At 43.5% G+C, this 23,431-nt stretch overlaps 1 protein-coding gene across 1 annotated transcript; it reads right to left on the bottom strand.

Annotated features, from left to right (window-relative positions):
• Positions 1-341: 341 nt before the first annotated feature.
• On the bottom strand, positions 342-22,790 carry vgll4b (vestigial-like family member 4b). The gene is made up of 5 exons (XM_083972653.1): positions 22,370-22,790; positions 16,462-16,699; positions 6,305-6,578; positions 5,813-5,930; positions 342-4,999 (listed from the first exon to the last, which is right to left on the bottom strand). Exons 1-5 carry the CDS (start codon positions 22,449-22,451, stop codon positions 4,743-4,745), a joined length of 969 nt encoding a protein of 322 aa, XP_083828779.1. The 5' UTR covers positions 22,452-22,790; the 3' UTR covers positions 342-4,742.
• Positions 22,791-23,431: the final 641 nt, after the last annotated feature.

The raw sequence follows: 23,431 nt of genomic DNA, 5'->3' as shown, positions 1-23,431 counted from the left end.
CAGATGTCTCAGAAGTCACGTGATTGAAACACAATTTAGACGATTGCAGGACATCGGGGGATCAATGGAAGTAGCGATTGTCACCGTCACACCAGTGGCTTCTTGTGGTTTCATACGTCTACTGTGCTCCTGCACTTGAACCTTTTTACTCTAACAAGACAAACTCTATAAACAAAAAAGATCAACTTTTTTCACAGAAAAGAAAATGCAATGATTACACAATATAAGGACAGGGAAAAAACAACAATTAAATAGCTACATATCATTAACAAATTAATTGTTCCTCAAAAAATACCTACGATTTTTTTCTCTGTACATTCGTTACGCACAGCGTAATGATGGTCTTATAGTTACCTATTATAAAAAAGTATTTTTTATTAAGTGATTTTCCTACAGTGTGTAGGGAGTGTGTGCCGAAGCAGAGAGAGAGAGAGAGAGAGAGAGAGAGAGAGCCTCCTACCTACAGGGTGGTAGTGAAATAATAATGAGAAAGAATAATAATAGAGAAACTAAATGTTCTGGACACCGAGCCCTTTTCCCTCTGTTCTCTAGCAAGTTGTCAACTACATGCAATCTTTATCAAGGTCAACGGAGTCTGAGGAGGAGGTGGTGGTGGTGGTGTCACCGTGAAAAGACTTTGAGTGGCAGCTGAACGTCTCGTGGCTCACTGACTGTGCTTACAGAAGCTCAGCTCCTGAAGGTCAACCCCCCCTCCCCTCCCTTTCCTCTCCCTCCCCAAACCTGCTAAAAAAAACCCAAAAAAACAAAACGTAACAAAAAAATAAAAACAGTCACCATTCAAACCACTCTGATCCTGTCACAGAAAGCGCACCGGGACTGGAGAACTTTATTTTGTTCTAGAAAATGAACTCACTGGCAGTTAAGATTTGAAAACGTGGGGATTCTAAAACATTAAACCACCAGTTCTGCTTCCGTCACGTGTGTTCTGACGGCCGATGATGGAATGTGTGGACATTCTATATAGAGAAAACTGTGAAGGGGCGTAACAAACAATTCTGAACCTCGTCTCCTATGACCCTCCACTCAGAGACGTGGAACGGTTTCCTATTTTCACTACAGGATGACACCAAACCTTCACCGACCCAGTCCTCCAAGTTCTACGCTCTGAACGCTGTGAAAACTGTTAATGGCGTTGGTTGTTCCTTTGTCCTGTGGCCGTTGAGGGCCAAAAGTGGACACGTTTATTGTTCTTCTGGTAGAGATGCAAGAGAGTGTGTGTCTGCAGAGTGTGTGTGAGGCCTGTACAAAGTTCCCTATAGGAGGAATGTATGCCACCGTGGCACAGGCTCTTTCATAAGAGTAAAATTCATTTCTTCAGGCTGCAGTAGTCTAGCTTAACTGCAGCAGCAATACAATGTTGTTCAGAAAAGAAAGCAGTGAAATACAAAAATAAGTCTGGACACCAAGTCAGGACACAAAGAGTCGACTGCTACGGGCTGAGAGAGCTCTGACACACACCATCAATTCAGACAACCACTAACCAAGTGTTGTTTTGTTTGCTTCTCTCCCATGTTTTCCAATGCTGTTTTTGTGATGGTATTTTTTTTTTTTTGCTCTTTTGTGGTACAGAATAATTGTTATTGTGATCATTTTAAGACACTTTTGTAGAAAAGGTCAAAAAAAAGATATTTCAGAGCACATCGTCACCCACGTTCACCATAAACGATACCATGGTTCCCAAAGGCTTCCCGGCCTGATACCGAGAGCTTTATGGACTGTGGTAAGAATGTGGGTGAAGGCTGGTGCGGAGGTGCTGGTTTTACCATGGCACCCAGACAGACTCACAACAATAAAGTTTTTTTTTTTTTTTTTACTTCATCGCAGGCTAAGATGCTGTAGTGGAAAACAAGGCCCATGCGGACTAATTTGTGCCAATTTGGTGTCTCAGCTCAGTCACGCTGAAGGCTGTAGCATCCTGTACCACCGATGGATCAACATCTTAAGAAAACCTTTTTTTTTTTTAACGGGCTGCGCGTCCCCAAACACCGACCTGGCGCTCGAACCGTCACAGCTCTGCTGCGGGAATGAGCTTTGCTGACTCTCGTGCCCAGATGGGTTTGGAGAAAACGCAGCTCTTATCATTAAACAGAGCCTGTCCGGAGGCTGTCCCACTACAGATGTTTGTTACCATACTGATATTAATGGAGAACAAAACAAAAAATACAAAAAATTGTAATAATAACAATAACAATAATAATATGGAGTACAACTGACCCAGCAGTGAGTGTATAGTGTCTATGTCCGTTACTAACAACGAAAGAAGTAACAACTACGTCCGAATGAAAAGGATAATAGTAGTTAAGATTGAAATGCTTAAAAACACTAATAGATACCAGCTATTAAAAACAAAACAAAAAAAACAACATGCATCTGTAAAAGCATTAGTTTACCCTTCAAACCTTGTAGAAATACCAAACCACAGTGTGTAGGTGAGGAAAGGAGGGAGGGAGGGAAGGAAAGAGGAAGGGAGGGACAGCAGGGTGTAAGCCAAATATAATTACAACACCCATGTTCAAAGAGTTACAAAACAAAGGCGTGTTTGAAGAGATCTGAATAATCTTCTCTTCCCCGGTCGAGAAACCAGACTAGTTTTTTTTTTCTTTCTTTCTTTTGGTTCGACCACAGAGTGACATGCAGCGTCATCTCTCCCCTCGTCGCTGTCGGCAGCTCAGCCTGTCAAACACATCAAAGCTAAAAAAAACCATCCTTCTACACACGGCAGGTTCCACTGCTCTGTTCTCAGTCCTCAGCTCCTCTCCCATCTCCTCGTGGTTTTGCGATGGCCATCAACGCCACGGTTAACTGATCTGAGATCATCGACTGTGCTCGGGGAAAAATCGCCACGCTACAACTGACGGTGTGAGTTTCCGGTGGGGTGTTAATCCACAACGATGCCAATCAACACTGATGGATCCATGCAGGGCCGTTGCTAGGAATTCTGGGCCCCCTTAAAGAATACTAAAGTGGGCCCCTACCCTCTAACTTTTCCAGTTTTTTTTTTCTTAGACTGCGTATGTATTCTCATTTTTTATTTAGCCTACTTTGTTTTGATGCTAATGCAGCATTACTATGAGTATTAGTCAGGGTCTTATGCAGAATAAATCAGTCATACAAAGATTAGACTACTGGGGTTTTTGTGGACCCTACTGGGCGCTGGGCCCCTAGAATTATTATCACCTTTCTCCCCTATACAACGGCCCTGGATCCATGGACTGGATGTTGTGTGTTTTTGATCATACATACTGACTTGGTATGTAGGGCTGGGCAGTTTGATGCACTCACTGTCCCAAGATACTTGAAATAGTCCAGATTTATCAAGTCGGAGCAGAAACTACGACATCCTCACCCTGCAGTCTGAACCGTAGGCTGGAGGGTGAGAGCGTATTTCACCGGACTTGTTTTTGGGATGTGATCCAAGGGGAGTGGGATGATATAACAGCTGGGTGACTAATGCTTCTGTCAGTATCCATGGTGATGGATATTCGCTTAAATTGAAGAGAGGCCAGTTCGTCCCACTGTGTACCTGATTGTTTATACCCCTGGCCTCAGTGTGGAGAGCTCTCTGCGCCCTAAGAGTGACTTAATGTGGACTGATACCGTCAAGTGTTGTTGCTGAGGAGGGATCTGTTCAGTTAATGGTAACTAAGCGCATTGCACAGTTGTGATGGTTTGTTAATGGAAGAACTCTTTATCACCGAGCAGTGAAGTGGCAATTTTTCCATATTGAGACACATTATCCAAATCCATATTACTTTGCATATCCATTCTGTACTACCCAACCCCACTGGTATGCATTATTACATTTTTCAGTAATGCATTCAACGAATAATGCATTATAATGGTGCATTTTTGCTGTTCAGTCGTGGCCAGGTTAATTTAAACTGGAGTTAATGGGAGGTCCCAACAAAGCTCAGCTTTATCAATCCCAGTGTGCAATACTGACATGCCAGCCTGTCCCCTCTACGGCAGCAGTGCAAATCAGACCGAGTCGACCGCTTATACACATACAGTAACAAAATCCCCTCAACACATACACACAGAGCGGGAGAGAGAAGGAAGGTGAAGGGGTGAGGATGAGGAGGGAGGGGATTACACCATGGCTTTTGACTTGTTTTTGTTTTCTGATGTGGCCACTGATAAACATCAGCATCTAAAGGTTTCTTTGGTTGCACAGTCAGGTGGTTTGTGATTAGAGTGTTTCTTTCTTATCTTTCCTATCAAACGTCAGGCATCTCATAATGCAGAAGCAGTACACAAAACTACTGTTAAAAGAAACAAAAACAAAGAAGAAAAGAAAATTAATAATTAAAACACAGCCTTTCCTCTCTTTCTTTATGTACATATAACTACAGACGCTTGCTCAGCTCCGAGCTTGATATGCAGGGATGATGAATGAACAGAAGGAGCAGCTCGATGCTCCGAGTCAATTCCCCAAGTCGAGCCCCCGTCACTCGTTGCTGATTATTGTCTGGCATTAGCATACCAGAGGACAGAGGGGACAAAAAAACAAAAAAAACGTTTTCTTATTGCTGGATTGGTCCTCTATGGGAGACATAGAGAGAGCCGGCTTGAGGGTTGTGGATGTCTTTAGCAGACCAGCAGGCAGGCATTCCCTCTGGGATGCTGGTGACAGACCAGGACTGACAGGGGCGTGGATGTTGGAGCTGGGATGAGTGGGAAGGGGGACGCTAGGGGTGGTGGGTGGGGGGGCCCTCTCCCCTTCAGGAGACCACGGAGGGGGAGTGGTTGTGATTGACCATGCGACTATCGGGGGAGGAGTTTGGGCTGCTGCCGGATGACGAGGGACTCCCCTTGTTTTTGATCTGCAACCAGGTCTCGCCCAGCGCCTTGGCGAAGTGGTCGTCCACCGAGCCCGTGATGGACACCGAGTTGGTGGCGGCGGGCTCGGGCTCCTTGTAGTTCTTCCCAAGACTGCGGCGGAAATGCTCCTCGATCACCGGGTCGCAGGCCGTGTTGGCTGCAAGAGGCAGGGCAGGAGGAAAAGCGAGAGAGGTTTTAGTTCCCATAATGAAATGAGAAACATGTCTAAAGCTCACTTGTATAATGGTTAGTGGGTTATTTATTGCCCAACACTGGTAATGTGCATTTTAGGTCAATGGAAAAATACTAACTCCAACATCTACTTCACTTTTTCATTGCAGTTTTTTTTTTCTTTCTAATATTAAATCACTGTTTTAAATTTCACTGTTAACCTCAATGAGATCATAGGGATTTCACTGGGATTATAAAAAACAGCCACAGTAAAGTTATCAACCCACAGAAAACATGACTGACATTCACAGACAGGACGAATAAAACAGACATGTGTTTGGCCGAAGCCTCGAGTGGCTTAAAGCACGGAGATAACAGACGGGGCAGTGAGTAAAGCAAAGTAATGTGCTATAAACAGAAACTGTGAGAGTTGCTGAGAGAAAATCAGGATGATTTTTTCTTTTCTTTTCCCCCCGCATCGCTGGTTATATAAGTCTGGATGTGGAGAGTATGAGCTGTTGTGTTTGCTCTGGAGGGAGATTTGCTCTCGCAGTAGGGTTTCCCACAAACTGCTCTGGATGGGAAATAAGTCTGTTTCAAAATAAATACCCATTTTTTGGAAACAAATGCACTCAATAAAAGTCACCTGGTAGTAATTTGTATTAATTCATCATTAAGACACCATGTTTGCTTCTAATTTCTCCTTAACTCCGGTCTCTAACCTGCTAATGTACCTACTAATGTACCCAAATAGAAACAACTAGGATGTCGTGTCTGCATTATGCATGAGTGCACTCACTGTTGATTCTTCTGTAGTTATTTGAGAGGCTTGAGCAGCCGTTGTGGGAGACCGGACAGTGAGACAGGTTGCAGTTGCGGTTGTTGGCGGGGGCGCACGTGATCACCGAGGGACGATTCTGAAACACAAGAATTAAAAATTGTACATTGTAAATCAAAACCAACCCTCAAATCTACTCATATTATTGTAACAAAAAAAAAAAACAGGACTTGATCAAAGGATGTTCGAGAAGGGCAAATAAAAGGAGAAGAAAAAAATTAGAGAGTCGGTGAAAGATTTTACAGAATGAAAAGAGTTCAGAAGAATGTTTGAAGTTGGAGGGAGAGCAGTGATTCAGTTACCACCTGGGTTTTAAAACATTTTTGGTTAACATACCAAACAGGAAACTTGTACTCTAATGAAAACACATTAGTCATATCATGAGGGGAGGGGGGGGAACTGAGGTTTACTCAACAATTAGTGAAAGATGTAGTCAGTGGACGTGCATGTTACCTGCTGGCGCTCCACGGCGCTGACTGTGTGTGGCACTGTGGTCATGGCCGCCGTGCTGCTACGTGCAGCCTCCACCATGCTGTTTTTGGTGAGCGCCAGGGGCTGGTCCATGCTGGCTAAGCTGGCCAGGTGGTGGTGGTGGTGGTGGTGGTGGGCGTGGCTGTAAAGGTGGTTGCTGTGGACTCCCAGACCGGCCGGCACCACCACGCGTTCGATGGGGCTTCGGCTGCGGTCCTTTGAGACGGCAGAGCTCCGATAGTCTCCATTAGGTTTCCTGGGGAAAACGAGGCAGAGAGAGGGAGACACAGAGAAGTTAGAGAAATGTGTTTAATTGACATTTACCGATATCATCACAATAATATGCTGTAGTTCACTTAAAGGGATAGTTCAACATTTTGGCAAATTGGCGCATTGCCATAATCCCTATAGTTTTAGGAGTAGGTTTGTTACCTTTATTTGTCCGTGCAAGCTGTTTTTAGAACAGCGGAGCAGAGCCGCAAGCTGCTCAGAGCTACGCTACAGGGGCTAATGGGATTTCAGCTCGCGGCTCTGCTCCGCCGTTCTAAAAACAGCTTGCACCGACAATTAAAGGTAACGAACCTACTCCTAAAACTATAGGGATTATGGCAATGGGCCAGCCAGATTAGAAGTTCTTTAATACTTCTTTACTACTTCTACTTTAATCTTTTGCTACTGGAACCAAAAAAATGACATTTAAACACAATCAAATACAACAAGATGAAGGATGACTGGTGGAGAATGGAGGTAAAGTGAGGATCAGAGAGAGGGAGAGAATGAATTGTGGGGGGGAAGAGAGGAGATGCACAAAAGGACAATTGTAAATGGAGTTGTGTCAGACACTACAGGACCACCAGATGCTATAAATAGTGACCTCATACATGGGCCCTTGTTTTTCAGATTGCTGAAGGGTTCGATAAGACTATTTTGTAAAAAGCACTTGCTCGGGCGCACTCGCTCTCTTTTCTAGGAAGGAGGAAGGAACACTAACATTATCCAACGTGGATGGGCTCCAAACTTAGCCCTGCACAGAGGGGTAAAAGGGGCACCAAGTTCAAAGCTTTAAAGTGGTTTCCTCGGTAGGCAGATCAACTTTATCTCTCCGGCGAGCCGGCAGCCAGCTGCACTCACGGCTGTCGGATGAAAAACCTCCAAAATCCTGCAGTGTTGCTGCAGCACAGATGCAGGCCGTGCCAAGTTATCTCTAGCTGCAGCTCGCCGTCGACGTTTTGATTCAATCTGTTGTCGCTGACGTCTGTTTTTTGTTTTTTTTGATACTTTTTTCCCCCCACAACACAATCACAAGCATGAACTGAATACTAAAGGTAAAAGACGGTGGGCTGGCCGCTCACTTTCCATATGAAAAAGACAATTACTTCCCACCACAAAGAAATGTGACTCTCTCCAAACTGTGAGCTCATATTTTAATCAGTGAAAAAGCAGCGATAAGGATAAGAGATTAAAGTAACGACAGTTTAACACAACACAGATTCTGGTCTTTTCCCCGGCTCCCAGCTCTGATGATAATGACTTTAATATGTAGTGAAGTGGTCGTGCCTGATGCTGTGCACACTTGCTTGCAGTTTAACAGGTAGCAATTATTTTGCTCAGTGCGTCAAATGTGGTCTGTGTGTGTGTGTGTGTGTGTGTGCGCGCGCGTGTGTGTGTTCGACAGTGTATTACACCCTTCCTGCAGCTCCACTCCCCTCCTACAATTTGAGGCCCAGTTACAGGGAGCAAGATTTACTGTACTCTCCTCTCTCTATCTCCTCTTTTCTCTCCAATTTCAAGCAGCCCCATGCGTACACACACCCATTCACAAATCAACACACACACACACACACACACACACCGACTTCCTCCTTTAAACACAGATAATGGACAATGCATGGACAATGGAGCTTCAGCTGGAAAAATATATATGTGCTTTGAGCAAACAGGACAGAACGCAGCGTGATTTTTCCATTTCCATTCTCCGCCAGGCACCGTGTTGCTGTGTGGAGGCATTTCCCCACCCATGTGAAAAAAAAAAAAAAAGTCTGAATGAGAACACACTGCAGACTTGAGGCTCTTTTAAAGGTTTGTTTGGATGCACAACAACAAGTTCAGGCAAACAGTTGTAGATCCATGTGACCAGGCAACCTGACTGCTGGGTCAAGCATCTGGAGCCCACAGCAGCGTCCTCCACAAATAAATAGTCTCCACAGAATACAGAGAGGGAGAGGTGGGGAAGAGAGGGGGGGGTTGCATGTGAATGGTCCGGACCTCTACGATAAGAAAGAGTGAGGTCAGTAGTTTCCTTCATTTGTGCCGAGAGCTCGCATTAGCAGAGACCCCCCCCCCCCCCTCTCTTTTTTTTTTCTTTGTCTTTCTTTCTTCTTTTTCTCTCGCAATCGACAGCAAACTTCCTGAGGGTTAAAGAGGGAGAGATTTGGCTGCTTTTACACAAACCCTCACCAACAGGCTTTTTGTGTTCTGCCTCGGTGGCATCAATTTTTGGCAAATTTTTTATTGAACTGACAAAAAGAATAAAAATAAATACATTTGAATGCAGTTAATAGTGAACAAGTTAATGCTTAAGTTTTGTTTAAATAGGAAATGTCAATCTTCAATCAAGTGCAATAACAAAGGTCCTTCTGTGTATTTCTGTTATCTTTAATTATAAACAAACCTCGATTAGCTAAAAGGCAACTAGATAATAAAGATCTCTCCCTCCCTCCCTTTCCCTCTCATCCCCACCCAGCAGCTGGGTCTTGAGTTAGGTTGTGGAAGTTGTTCCAAACTTTAATCACTGCCAAAGAGCAGGCATGCCCACATCCTCACACAAGAGGGGCCGTCGTGGGAGCCAGCGAACGGGATCAACAAATCTGACCAATGAATGGTGTGGCTGTCGAATCCACCGCCGCCCCCGCCTTCCCCTCGCCTGATTGCCCTGCACCACAATTCATGCCAGGGATCAGGCATTCAGAGCCCACTCTGTGTCTTTGTCTCCCTTACTCACCTCTCAATTATCGTTAGGGTCGCAGCTGGGGAGAGAGAGAGAGGAGGGTGGGGTGGGGGGAGGACGGAGAGGGCGAATGGTGAGGGCTACGCAGCAGAGATGGGCATGGGGGTGGTAACAAGGGCTAGATCTGAAGGAGAGAGGGTGGCCAGGTTCTGGAGGTGGGGGGGGGGATGAGGGCTAAAAGTGAGAGACAGGGTTTGAGAAGTAAAGAACTGTGAGGGTTGGCAGCTCCACTGGGTGTGGGAGAAACTGGATTAAAAGAGGTAAGAGGAGTGGAGACTGATGAAAAAACACAGGGGGAGAGGTTGAGGACGCAGCTCCAAGCTATTTCACTGGTTAACGCATCAAGCATCAATCGATCTGCTCAAACTATTGAGCTCTCATTAAAGGGATAGTTCAACATTTAGGAAAATTGGCCCATTGCCATAAATAGTTTTAGGAGTAGGTTCATTACCTTTAATTGTCGGTGCAAGCTATTTTTAGAACGGCGGAGCAGAGCCGTTCAACTCAACTCAATAATAATAATAGCGTGGTGAATGTGCAGGTCACAACTTGTCCACGAGAGCGTTTTGGAGTTGTTGGATTGTGTATTTGATGAGTGGGAAACCAAGAAATCCCATTAGCCTCCGTAGCGTAGCTCTGAGCAGCTCGCGGCTCTGCTCCGCTGTTCTAAAAATAGGTTGCACCGACAAATAATGGTAACAAACCTACTCTTAAAACTATAGGGATTATGGCAATGGGCCAATATGCCAAAAATGTTGAACTATCCCTTTAAGGGAACTTTGACTGCAGGCTTCTTGTTTATTGCCAAAACTGATGTCTGTGGCTGTTGAAGTGACTGAGCCAGCACACTTTTGAACCCTTTGTCAGGTAGTAAGTTATCCTTGTTCCCAAACTGGCTGAATATTGGTGAGTCACAATATTTTTTGTAGGTCAAATCAATTAGACTGAAGTTCAGACAGAAGTCTCCTGACAGCAAAAGCAATCCATAGGAGAGAGTGAGTGAGTGCACCCTGCACCCACTCACACATGAAGTTAAATACGGGTTTTCCGTTGCATTGTGATATTTAAAAAACTGAACTGTCTGTTAATGTTAAATTGTCCAAGAGATGAGTAGAGGTTTATTATTATTACCAAATGATCTGGATGATTCTGTCCTGTCTTGACTGTAAATAACTGTCCACTGTAATAAGCATCTGTGTGATTTATTTGTCACATTTCTGGGGTGGGGGGGACTCCGTTTTCCAAAAACCCATAAAAAGCTGTAAATTCACTAGGTTATTACACAGATCGGCTTTAACTGGCATGAACATACTACCGGTCATGCAACATGGAGTTGGACTGGAATTAAATCTCAAAACGAAATAAACAGGCGAGTCCGACCACAGTCCGCAGCACAGCGGACAGCTCGTCCACTGGTTCTCATTCAGAAATAGCCAACAGGTCAACCTGCTCCTTAGTCTTTTGCACAGTACCTCAAAGTACCTCAAAGGCAACGGTTGGTAGGGCTGACACTTTCATGTGTATCTTTTTTTTTCTGCCAATTGAAACAGGGGAGTGTGTGACCGACATGAGAATGGACGGCTTGACACAATGAAACAGGGAGTCGATCCATTTGATTCTATTTTACTAGAGTCTGTGTTGCGCGCAGCCTGGCATTAGTGGTAGCCACTGCGGTGGGCACTCACTGAAAGATCCCTTCATTTAAAACCCAAAGAGTCCAACCCTCAATACATAAATGATATAGTCGTATATCTTGAACAATATTACACTTCTGGGATCTGTCATTAAGTGCTGCCTTTTAAGTAACTGTTCACATGACACCCTGTCTTCAAGTTAACCTCAAGTTAAAGATCATGACTGTGAGCATGTGTTTGAAGATTTAAAATGTAAGAAAGAAGGGAGGAACAGCTGCAGCTCTTATAAAATGTGAAAACTTGTAATTTGCACTTGCCGGCATAACAATAAGCTTTATATGAAGCTACTTGTACCAAAGCCTTATCAGAAAACTAAATACAATCGAATGAAACAATGGGATGAAATAAAAAATATGGTTTCCTTTTCAAGAGTGTGCCTGATTTAGCTCTAAAGGAGCCAATTTGGTGAGTTGGTTATATTTTACTTTAGAGTCAAAGATACAGGAGCTATAAAAGTCCAAGGTTTTTTTCTCACAATTGTGCTGCAGAGTCTTCAGAGAAAACCTCACTACAAATCTTTGGTTTGGGCAGAGGCTCAGCTCCTACTCCTTTAAGAAATGAATAAAGAAAGAACAAAAAGAGAGAGAGAGAGAGATACACACAGGAAACATCTGGGAAACATCAGGGTGCAGAGAGAAGATGACAAAAAAGGAAAAAAAAAAGAATCACACACACACACACACACACACACACACAGGAGGAGGATGAAGGCTCAACCACAGGTTACAACCAGGCCCTGCACTGCAAGGTCTGCAGAAACCCACAAAGTGGATATATATAATATACCGGTATGTATATAGATACACACGCAGAAATTGAAAAAATGTATCCCAAAAAATAAAAATCTCAACATTTACTTAGGTGGCAGTAGTGGGACTGGGTTTTCTTGGAATATTGTGCATCGTTAAAACTGAACTGTCAAACCCCAGAGGACATTGGCCTTGACAGCAAACATGTATTTACTGTTGTAAATCAAATCGGCTTCTTTAATTCAATATGAAATATTATATGAAATTCACAAAAATGCTTATATTATGTCTACCTAAACAAGACACACCATTTCCAACCAAATCTTGGCACAGCCCTTTAAATCTTTCAGATTTTCACTCATGCAGAACCACTGATAGAAATCAAGCGCATATTTGCCAGTTAACTGACTGCAGAGACAGAGAAGTGAAGAAAATCCTTTGTTATCAAAGCTGGGACGGATCGGATATGGGAACAACCACAACAAGCAGGCAAAGAAAACATGTGAACACACACACACACACAGGAACACACAGACACCCACACAAACACACACAGAACAGAAAAAGAAAAAAAAGAAAATCACCCACATGCTCTCCCCTCCTCCTCTCACATGCTCACACACTACATAAATAGTCCCATGTAAAACAAGAGGGTAACAATGACTTCACCAGCTTTGGCCATGCTCTCACACACACACATACAAAGAGAGGGAGAGCGAGCGACTCTTCCTCTCTCTTATTTTCTCCCCATTTGGCCTCTGGAGAAACTTCCATGAGAACAACTTACTGATGAAGTTCCCAGTAAAAGGGCAGCTGCACTTTCTGTATGCTGCAGAGCTTGGATTTTGCTCCTATGTCTGCTGCATTATATAGCATGAGTCAGTGTGAGAGATACATTACAGTACATATGACTGAAAGCATGTAGCTTCATCTCAACCTTATTGGCCAATGGCCATTTAAATCAAGAAATCGATAGAAATGGATATTCAGCCTGATAAACAATGACACTGAGAGCAACAATTGCTCCAAGCAACGATCATTTGGTGAAAGTTTTGAATCAATTATCTGTTCAGAGTGTGAATAATATAGATGAACATAAAGTATTGTTGCAGTGAAAGACAATCATTTTCTATTTCTGATGTTCTCTGTTTTTTTTGGAGTCCACTGAGTTACTGCACATATGTTGTCTGGCTGCTCCAGTTACATCCTCCAATTGAGAGCCTGTACAGAAACCCCGGCTCTGTGACGGGCTCTAACTTTTAAGGAGGAATGAAATTGCTGAGCAAGAGAACTTTTGTACTCCCGGGTCTACCACTCCAGAGTGGCGGGCAGGCGAACAGGCAGCAGCAAGCTTCCAGCCCGCAGGCTCCAGTGGACAGGATAAGGCTTCTTTGTTCGAGGCTCCTCCTACTCCTCAGAGAAAATGAGAGCGGAGTCCCTGCTGCCTGACAAGGAGCCCACAGATCACAGATGGGCAGGCGCACATGCGTGTATAGACAGCACACACAGTGACAAATGCGCATACCTGCACAAACACATGCCCAGCGCACACAAACACAATCAGCCTGCCTCTACGTCTGCCAATATTTCCAGTTAAGACTTTTTATGTGCAGCAGAACTGACCATGTTTTAAACGTTCATTGATCTGGCCCATAGAATAAAAAGATCTAGCTGGTTCTGAGTTTTCTCGCTCACCCTAATTGTTAACCCCCACCTCCCCGAACTTCACCTTGAACAAAGGAAACCTAAGCTTCCACCTTCGCGGCCCCGCCCTACGTTTAAGGTGTCAGGTGTCTGTCTGTGTCAATGCTTACCCAGAATATGACTGAACTTACCAGACAATAGACAGCGACTCCACAAAAAGAAACGCACGCTATTTAGCAGGGAGATTGTTGTTCGCTCAAAACCAGGGGGGGGGGGGGGGAGAGGAGAATGAGCACAAAAGCTTCTGAACATGTAGAAACAGTCGGCATTGACCAGTGCAATCAGTGCAGACAAAAAAAAAGCAAAAAACAAAAAAACAAGCCACACAGATAGAAGCAGCCAGCAAAATCCAACAGCTAGAACGGTGTCAGATAACCATCTCTGGTGTGTGTGTGAGAGTATGGTGGGGGGGTTTGCAGGGGTTCTTTTTTCTGGTTTACTGTCTAGATTTTTCCTGAGTCCATCATTTTCAAATTACGCCTAATCACCGTTCCTACAATGGACAAATGAGTTAAATGAAGCAGAAAGCTCACGTATGTTACACTATGTTTTCTTTTACCCACTATTTTTAGCTTTTTCTGCAGCGACAACCGATCATTCTCCACTTTGGCGTAATCACTGTTCTTTGGACAGGCAACAAGGAAGAAAACTTTTCGGAGGCTCGCTGCAGGTTTCAACAAGTCACTCTGCAGCTACCTTTTGCCAGGGAAAGAATGCCCTCAGAGAAACCTCAAATTAAATGACTAAAAATAAGAGGCTTTTTAGGACGGCCTTGAGGCAAAGATGGTTCACAGGATGAAAATATATAAATATCAAGATGAAGCTTTGTGAAATAGAAAGCCCAGAATTTGGCTTCCAGCAAGTCAGCTAACAATGGACTGCTCTTGGATAGAAACCTACAAATCAAACAGTCAAATGACTCTGGTCATAATTAAGATAAAGATTTAATAGAGATCATGTCTTATCAGGCGTTATTTCTAGGAAATGATCATGGATGCATTAAAACATTAAAGAGCCATGACCATCAGATTTTTTTTTTTAAAGCTGCATCAGTTTTATTTTAACAGAATCTAAAATCTGCAACACCAACTGAAAGCTGATATGACAATAAGGCCCATTGTACTGTGGAGTGCCGACTAGCAAAATGAAAACCAACTTGCGACACGCAAGGAGGAGCATTTGATTATCAATGTATGCAGAAGCAAACCGCACGGTGCATGATAAACATCTCACAGAGACTGAAAAACCCACCGAGACAACAGAATAATCAACTGAGTGGGAAGATGGATTTACTGCCTGGTTTGACTGCAGAGTACAATGCTAATTCTCCCGCCACCGTAACGGAGAACAAGATGAGTCTGCACATGCCATGATGTGCAAGCTCAAACTCTGTTATGTGAGCCCAGTGGGTCACAAGATGAAGGAACAAAGACCCCTTTCCCTTGTGTCAGTACAGCAACTTGAATAAATGGGTCATAAGATTCCTGCTTGTGGCGCAAAACACCCAACACAACATACAGAATACAGCCACTGAAACATTATGGGAAATGTCTGTGAATACAAACAAATACAGCTGTAAACTATTTATTTTTAAAGATTTAAAGGGATAGTTCAACATTTTGGCAAATTGGCCCATTGCCATAATTCCTATAGTCAGCAGCAGGTCTGTTACCTTTAATTGTCAGTGCGAGCTATTTTTAGAACGGCGGAGCAACGCAATGCAGAGACTGCTTGCCGAATAACTGTCCCTGACGGGAATGCGCATCAGCGGTTTTGCATGAATTTATCTCGAAAACAACTCAATTGTGAATGTGCAGGTCACAACTTGTTCACGAGAGCGTTTTGGAGTTGTTGGATTGTGTATTTGATGAGTTTGATGAGGGAAACCAAGAAATCCCATTAGCCTCCGTAGCATAGCTCTGAGCAGCTCACGGCTCTGCTCCGCCGTTCTAAAAATGGCTTGCACCGACAATTAAAGGTAATGAACCTACTCCTAAAACTGTAGGGATTATGCCAAAATGTTGAACTATCGCTTTAAAGGTGGTAAGATCAATTATGTGGAGTGCTCCTTTAACAGTAAGTTTATTTCAACTATTTTCCCATGTGCCAGTTTACACACATGACAGTGGGAGCTACATGTCCATCCACCCATGCATCTGTGCCTGCTAGTGAATGAGCTCTACTCCTCTTCCAGTGGATCCAGTGACACTCTTGCTGTGTTCCCATTGTGTCACCTCCCAGACATGTGGATGACAGGTTCAAATGAAGTGGGACGGAAAACCAGTAACTCTGGATGCGTCTTCAGCAACAAGCTGTAACGCTAAGAGCTGGCACGCATGAAAAACTACGCAGCACCACCTTACACCTTCTTGACTGCATCTGCAAAAAATAGCAATGGCTGGAGTCCCATGACTTACTCAGTTCAACGAAGGAAGAGAGAGAGGGAGAGAGAGAGAGAGCTGACACCACTGCCCCTGGCCCCAGCGCTCCTTCACCACCAATCAGCGCTCCAGAATCTCTGGAATCCCTGGAAGTGGGAATGTGGGAACGCTGGGGATGTGAGTAATCTTTCTGTTGTGCAGTCCCTGTTTCCAAGCTTCCAGAGATCTGCGGCTATAAGGAGATCACTGTGGAGTCGGCTAAACCTGGCGTAGCACCCTGGAGTCCAAACTGGGACTTCTGAGAAAGCCTGCCTGTGCACAGCTTCACCGAGCAGAGGAGCCCACAAAGACATGGCCAAGAGAAACACTTGCATACACAAGTTTATAAAATGACTTCTTATAAAAAGAGAGTTCTCTGTGTGTTTTTTTTCCATAGGTTTCAGTGTGTTTTCGTCTGAATGGGATGGGCAGACAGGGAAGAGAGAGGCGCAGTGATAGGACACTGGCAATCCATATGTATTCTCATAACCAGCGCCACTGGAAATGAACATTGAGGAAAATCACCCACTCTCTACATCTCCATAATGAATTATTATGTACTCACAGCTGTGCAGCAAACAGTCGGCTCATCTTTGCCACGTGCTCGTTGTCGTCCATGTCGCTGTCCCCCTGGTCCCCGTTCAGCTTCCTCTTGGTCGGGCTGATGGGAGGAGGACCCGTCCTGTGGCTGGAGATGGAGGAGGAAGATGAGGAGGACGACGACGAAGAGGAGGACGAGGAGGACGAGGACGAGGATAGGGACAAGGACTGGAGTCTGGGGTCCACCCTCAAAGCTGCTTCACCTATGATGCAAGGAGGGCAGAAGACAGAGAGGTTTTCTTTTAGTTATATTGAAACTCTTCAGCACAAGAACATTACAACAAAAAAAGAATAGTGCTATTATATACAATATTATATTCAGACTATAAGAAGTCGTTGTTTTTGTGTCATTTTCAAACTTGACTGAGACTGAACTGACAGATACAAAGTTGCTGTCGACTCATGAATGTGAATTATGGTAATTAGTCAAAATGATGATATTTTTCAAGTAGAAGGCATCTGTTTTATTGCCTCTTTAAACAGTCTGACCACAAAAACTACTTCATGACAGTGTTTTACTGTACAGGCTGTGTTTCAGCTCGAATTTTGGATTTTGTTGACATACAGTTTGCTGAGAGAGGCACAAACCTCTGGCATAGGCAGAGGAGTATCTGGTAATGAATGTTTTGGAAGAAATAGTTGTGGATGGGTTCTGCATATGTGTGTGTTGTGAGCTATTTCTCTCTGTGTGTCTGCCTCTCTCTCTGCTTCCCTCCAGTACAGAAGGCCTACAGAGTTGTCAGTGAGTGGGAGTGAGAGCAGAAGAGAATCAGGAAAACTACCACTGGCTCTGTCTCAGCACGGGGACTTTCCACTGCTTCGGCCTCATGTATCTGTCTGACTTTTCCCAAACAAAAACATACAGCCTGGGCTAAACCTCCCATTACAACTCGCACTTCAGTAACTACTCTCGTAGTCGAAAAACCAGTCAACACTAGGCCACCAATCACATTGCAGTGCAACAAACACCGACCGGCTGCTCCCGCGCCTTCAAATCATTTCATATTGATCACCACTTAAGACTAGTGTTGATTTTGGGAATTATTGCAGCACAGTAAAGAAGACCTAATCAAACACAATGGTTTAAATGTTTGCAGCTGTTCATATGAAGTATATTACTAAAAGTTCAGCCAGGCAGTCCTTCATAAAAAGACACTCTGGCAATAAATATCCTTTTCATTTAGGGGATTAAGGAACTGATGATTTTTGAATATTTAAAATGTGATAAATGAACTCAATCTGGTTCAAAACTAGACTTTAAATACTATTAGCAATAGTAACATAACATGATACTATTTGTTTCTTGCAAAAGAGAAAGAAAGAGAAAAGCTGCCTCTAAACTACAGTTTTATTTTGGAGGAAGAAATAACTTGCGGATACATGAGGAAGAAAAAAAAAATCTGAGTGCAAACTAGTTTGAAATAATCTGAAAACAAATATTTATTCAGCCATTCTGAAGGCAGCCAGCACACACACACACACACACACACACACATTGAAAAGACTTTGTAATGTAATGAAATGTGCTCTATTCAACCACCGCTGCTCATGTATGTTTAGTTTTAACATGGCCTCTGAAACACAGCAGCAGCTTCTCCCCCCTCTCTCTCTCTCTCTCTCTCTCTCTCTGGCATGTTCCTGCTCGCCCCACTGTGTACCATGGCAACAAGGGTGACATCATTGTTTTTGGCAGGACAGAGAGGTGGCAATAAAAGAAGAGAGACTGTGACACCACGCTGTCCAATCAGGACCCACACGGCACAGAGGAGCTTATTAGAGGTACAGGAGTGAAGTGCTCGACCAGGGGTGAATCTGTGGACGACGCTGACCAGACCACACAACTTCACATTACACTCAGTTAGTTGACAGTCGGACACATCTATCTACAACTTAGCCCTGCAGTGAAAGCTTCACTCATGAGGATTATGATGATTAGATCACATGGTTTTAAGGGTTTAAAATTTTAAAAACTGAAATGTGTATTGATATGACAACAGGAGGTGCAGAATAAGCAAAGGACAGAATGATAATGAAGAAAAGGCCAATAAAATGTGCAATTTATGCCTTAAAAGAGAGGAAGTAGAGAAGTTAAAGGCCAACTGGAGGGAATGATGACTCCAAGTACAGAGATTTATACAAATAAAGTGTCTACATCACTGTCTTCATATCTATTCAATACATCAAGTACCCTGCAATATGATAAGATGTTATATTTTTTATTTTCTTGTTAAACCAGCAGCCAATCAGACAAACTAACACTAAAACTGCACTCTTTCCTCTTCCCCCCTCTGCTCTCAGTTCATTAGGTCCACATGATCAAAGCCTATTTGTCTTGACAGAACTTCAAACAGCTTGGAGTCAGGATGAGATTGGATTACAAATGGAGGTGAACCTATCTATCTCTCCATTTCCCTCTCTTTTTCCTCCCTCTCCCTCTTTCAGATACTTGAAAAAGATGAGCCATAGCATGCCCTCTCTTCTCCCCGTGGCCGCATAGCAGCTAAAATGATTATTTTTGGCCGAGTTTCCCAGCAGCCCTCTCTGGCTTGCCTTTATTTTTTAAGTCCATAGAGGTTTTTTAGGCTTTAAATACAAAAAAGAAAAAAGAAAAAAGCAAACCCTTGCACACAGGTTCTTGTCTGTGCAGTGTGATACGATATATCCGGATGTAAGATTGGTTTGATCTCTGACAGAGAGAGGAAAGGAGAGCAGAGCAAACAGACAAAGGAGGAGTGAGGCTGACAAAAGGGCATGGCTTTGAGGAGGTTTTTTTTTTTGGATCTTGTTTATTTTGTCCTGTTCAGCAGCAAAAAAAAAGAAAAAAAAAAAGAACAGTCAGCATTCCCCTACAGCCCTCAGTGTCAGGCCCACAACTGATAGTGGCTTTTCAGAGAGGAAAAAGGGAGAGAGCAGGAGAAAGAGAGACAGATGAACATATTGACAAACGGAGAAAGAGGGGGACAGAGTGCTGCAAATCTACTAACAGAGTGCAAAAAACATCAATATGGTTTTATTTGAAAGTTGAAGATGCTGCTGATGAGAAAATCAATGCACTTTCTCCTCCATCACTTATTGTAACAGCGTTAAAAGTCACAATTTAATCCTTTGTACGTTATTCGTGCGTGCCCAGATATTCTGCTCTATACTTTACCACAATACTCCATCCTTTCTTAGCTACAATAGCATCATAATTACCAGTTGCCAGCAAGTCATGGCCGACAACAGCCCACCACTTCACTAATTCAGTTGTTTATGATTTATCATGAGTTCCCCAGAACTGTTGTATGCAAACCACCTCGTGTCACATCCATTCACTAGCCAGACTGCCACACAAGAAGCCAGTGCTCTATGTGATTTTAAGTTACAGACAGAGTAATCAGAGGCAGATAAGAAAGGACATACTGTGGATGAACATCACAATCTCTTATCGATTTAAGTTTGTCGGTAAAATTATCGGTCGGAATCAGTGCTCCTTCAACTGGTATCAACCTTTCGATTCACTGTAGTATAATAAAACACTTATCTCTGGCTTGTTAGCTATTTTGCTTTGCAATCATGTGCCATGATAAAAGTCATATTGAAAAGGATGGATCCATTGTTAAAGCCCCCAAACGATATGCAATAGTGACACTATCCCATTTATCCTTTTTTTTCATAATAAAGCTAGGTGTTTCAACAAACAAAGCACACGCACACACACAAACACACCTTATACTAAGTGGATGAGTGTGTGAGATAACTGGTCATGTGTGCTGCTCTTGTATCAGTACATAGGATCATGTCTTTAGTCAGGACGTATCTTGAGTATGAGTGCTCATGCAAACAATAACAAGTCAGCACACCCACCAGCACAGAGCCCCTCCAGCCAGCCCCCGTCTTCCCTTATTCCCCTCCTTGGTTCAACATGTTTGAACATGATGCTGGGCTTTTCCCCCCCCCACTCTTTCTTTACCTATTGGCCTCTTTCCCTGTTGTTTTAATCTTTGTTTTCTTATCAGGAGGCACATGGAGGCAGATTTTTCAGCTCAGTCAGCTAAAAACAACACACACACACACAACACGCAGAGAAAAAAAAACAAATAATGGGCTAATCCTGCAGGGATGAGCTACCAGAGATAGTAATAAAAGTATTGTGTCTGAATCCATCATGTCAAGGAGACACCCCGAGGATAGGCTACACAAGTATAAAAATACCACTAAAAAGCGGACCTCCCTCCTCCTCCCCCCCTGTAATTTTCTTCACTGAGACAGACAGGATGAAACCTGAGAAAGGTGAAGCTTTGCAAGGACACAGATACCCCACCATCCACCCCCCCGCCCCATTCTGATTGGCTTCAATCCCAGGCCGGCGGTAGTCTTATCTGCTACACCATCACTGCACAGAAGAGTGAGCTTTAAGAACAAGGTTGCTATAAAAATTTCCCCAAGGATGGCATGTGTGCTTAAACTGCTGAGCACAACAAAACCTTTAAAAGTGACAAACCTTAAAAACCTTAGCTACCTTCATTTTACCAAACAGGAATTACAGCAACACAACACTTTCCCCTCCGGAAAAGTATTAGAAACAGACCAAAATGAAATTGTTGTCAGTGGCTTTTATCACATGCCCAACCACTGAACAAACCTTAGTGTGCTTCTGTTGGTTACGCTTTCAATAGCAACCCTCACAACACAGTAAAAGTCAACTCCATTTATCATGTGGCAGCTACATCTCTTCTGCCTCTACCTGCCCATCATTAAAAAAAAAAGCTACTCCTGCAAAAAAAAACCTGCTTCTTTTAGCAACACTATTGTTTCCAGTCACTACCAGGTCCTGTCCATATTTAGGCTACCAATCTAAAACTTTAAATGTACATGTGAAGTTACAGATATAATCTGTTATGCTGACTGTGCTGCAGTGTGAGTCAGAGACAGGACAGAGGAAGGAACTTGTATTTAGTCCCCCCCTCCACCCCTCCTCAGAAAGAGTGGATGATATTACAAAGGCTGACATGTGAGTACCGTCCGGGGCAGAGGAGTGGAGGAGGTGGGTTACACTACTCCAAAAGTCGGACACTTTGCAAAGATATGGAGGCTCCTTCTCCCTGTGTGTGTCCATGACATAACATGAAATACTACACTTGTAAATGCTGGAAATAACTGACATCCACCACAGAGAGGAGAGGAGAGGAGTCTCAGCTCTTATCAGAAAGGACAGATTTTCAAAAGCAACCGACTTGATTACAAATCACAAAACAACTCCCCCTGTCAATCCAGAATACTTTGTCAGAATATGATTCAACCAAAGGCAGACATGGAAACCACAAACACCACACACAGGGAAGAATGTAACGGGCTGATATGTGAGAATCTGAATAACTGAGCAACTAGTAACACAGGGTGAGTCAGCCGCAGGAGAGGAGCCATGAAATTCACACACCGCTCACGGACTGTTCAGCCTTTGATCTCAAATGATTGGCCGAGTGACGAGTGAGTCTTCCTCTGAGGAAGAGGTAATCAATAACACAGAATAACGAGAAGAGAGGCTAATAAACACGCTTCCAGTTACAGATAACGAGCGGTGAAAACTGAAGCTAACGTTGCTAGCGGTAACTACACTCCATGGAAGAAAAAAAAATAACGTACGCACGTTGGCATCACGTTGAAACTGTCGGGAAGTTATTTTCAGCTGAAAGTCAAGGGGAAATGAAGCTAACAAACACGGAGTTGATACAAAACAGAGACGTGTGTCACCCTAGGTTTGTGTTAAAGTCAAAGCGCACAGAGCTGAGTGCAGTGAAAACTACGTTAACTCGCAGCCATAGTTTATAACGGCCGCCTCCAACTTTTAAAAGCAGCCGTCACAAAGCACGCGCACCAACACCAACCTTTACCTTCGTAGCACAGGATGCCAATGTTGTTGTTCATTTTGTCCAGGTACTGGTAGTTCAACAGGTCCATTTTCGTGAGAAGCATTTATCGACTTTTTGTACAAAAAAAAACAAAAAAAAAGACCAGCTTTTTTTTCCCTTCTTCTTTTTCTTCTTCTCCGCTCGAGCGACGGTCAGACAGCTAAAGGCCCAGCCTCCAACTTTAGTTTTCTACAAAGCACCGGAATAAAATTAAACCCCCAAAGAAGTATCGAAAGCGGACTCTCTCCTCTTGTTCTAATGAGTTGGGACACTTTTTTTTCCTTTGAATATGCGTATCAATAAAGAGTCAAAATAAAAAAAAAGAGTAGCGTCAGTTCTCCTCACAGCCAGCTGTAAGTCGATTGCACTGACACGCAGGCTATGCTTGGTATGACTCCTATGCTGCACCAGTGGTTTCCTCTGCTGCTGCTGCGAGGGGCGCACTGGGCATGCTCGCTAAATCCCTTGAGCGCCTCAAATATCAGGGATGTTTTACGCGCAAGATCAGCCTCTCTGAACACATCCAGAGAAAGAGAGGGGGTGGGAGGGTGCTGCAGCAGGCCTAATCTCGTGTTATAGCCTATATTTTTTTTCTTCTTAGTATAGGAAGGATAGGCTACAACACAGTTAAAAAGAATCACAGAAGAAGCCTGTTGGCCAAAGGATATGAAACAGACTGATAAGGTGCAACAGACTGCACATCAAGTCCCTCTAGGAATATAAAAGTGATAACTAGGGAGATTAAAAGGTGCCATAAAAAATATGTTAAGGTTGCTATAAACTTATGGCGGTCCCTGCAGGATTGCACAGAGGGTATAAAGTTTGATAAATCAGTGTGGGAATAATGCAGAGATTAGTTACAGATATGGAAGCAGGAGATAAGAAAGAGAAAGGTAAAGAAAAAAACTTTAAAGTCACGAGGAGGTCTAGAGATACAGAAGAACCCACAGGGTTTGTAGTACATTTCTCTTTATAGTTCTTGTTTCTATCTATACATCTTGAAAATTATTTATTAAAAATCAGTGTAATTTATAAGGCAGTCCC

Source organism: Trachurus trachurus (genome assembly GCF_905171665.1).
Source record: "Trachurus trachurus genome assembly, chromosome: 5".
NCBI lineage: Eukaryota > Metazoa > Chordata > Actinopteri > Carangiformes > Carangidae > Trachurus > Trachurus trachurus.
Note: the sequence above shows the minus strand (reverse complement) of the source record. Positions and strands in the feature narration are given on the sequence as shown.

What these genes read in the sequence shown, in the direction of transcription:
- vgll4b (XM_083972653.1), bottom strand. Translation starts at nt 22,451, where the DNA reads ATGCTTCTCACGAAAATGGACCTGTTGAACTACCAGTACCTGGACAAA. An exon ending in GCGCCGTGGAGCGCCAGCAG is followed by an intron (nt 5,931 to 6,304) that starts GTAACATGCACG and finishes CTTGTGTTTCAG; the next exon opens with AATCGTCCCTCGGTGATCAC. An exon ending in TAACTACAGAAGAATCAACA is followed by an intron (nt 5,000 to 5,812) that starts GTGAGTGCACTC and finishes TGCCTCTTGCAG; the next exon opens with CCAACACGGCCTGCGACCCG.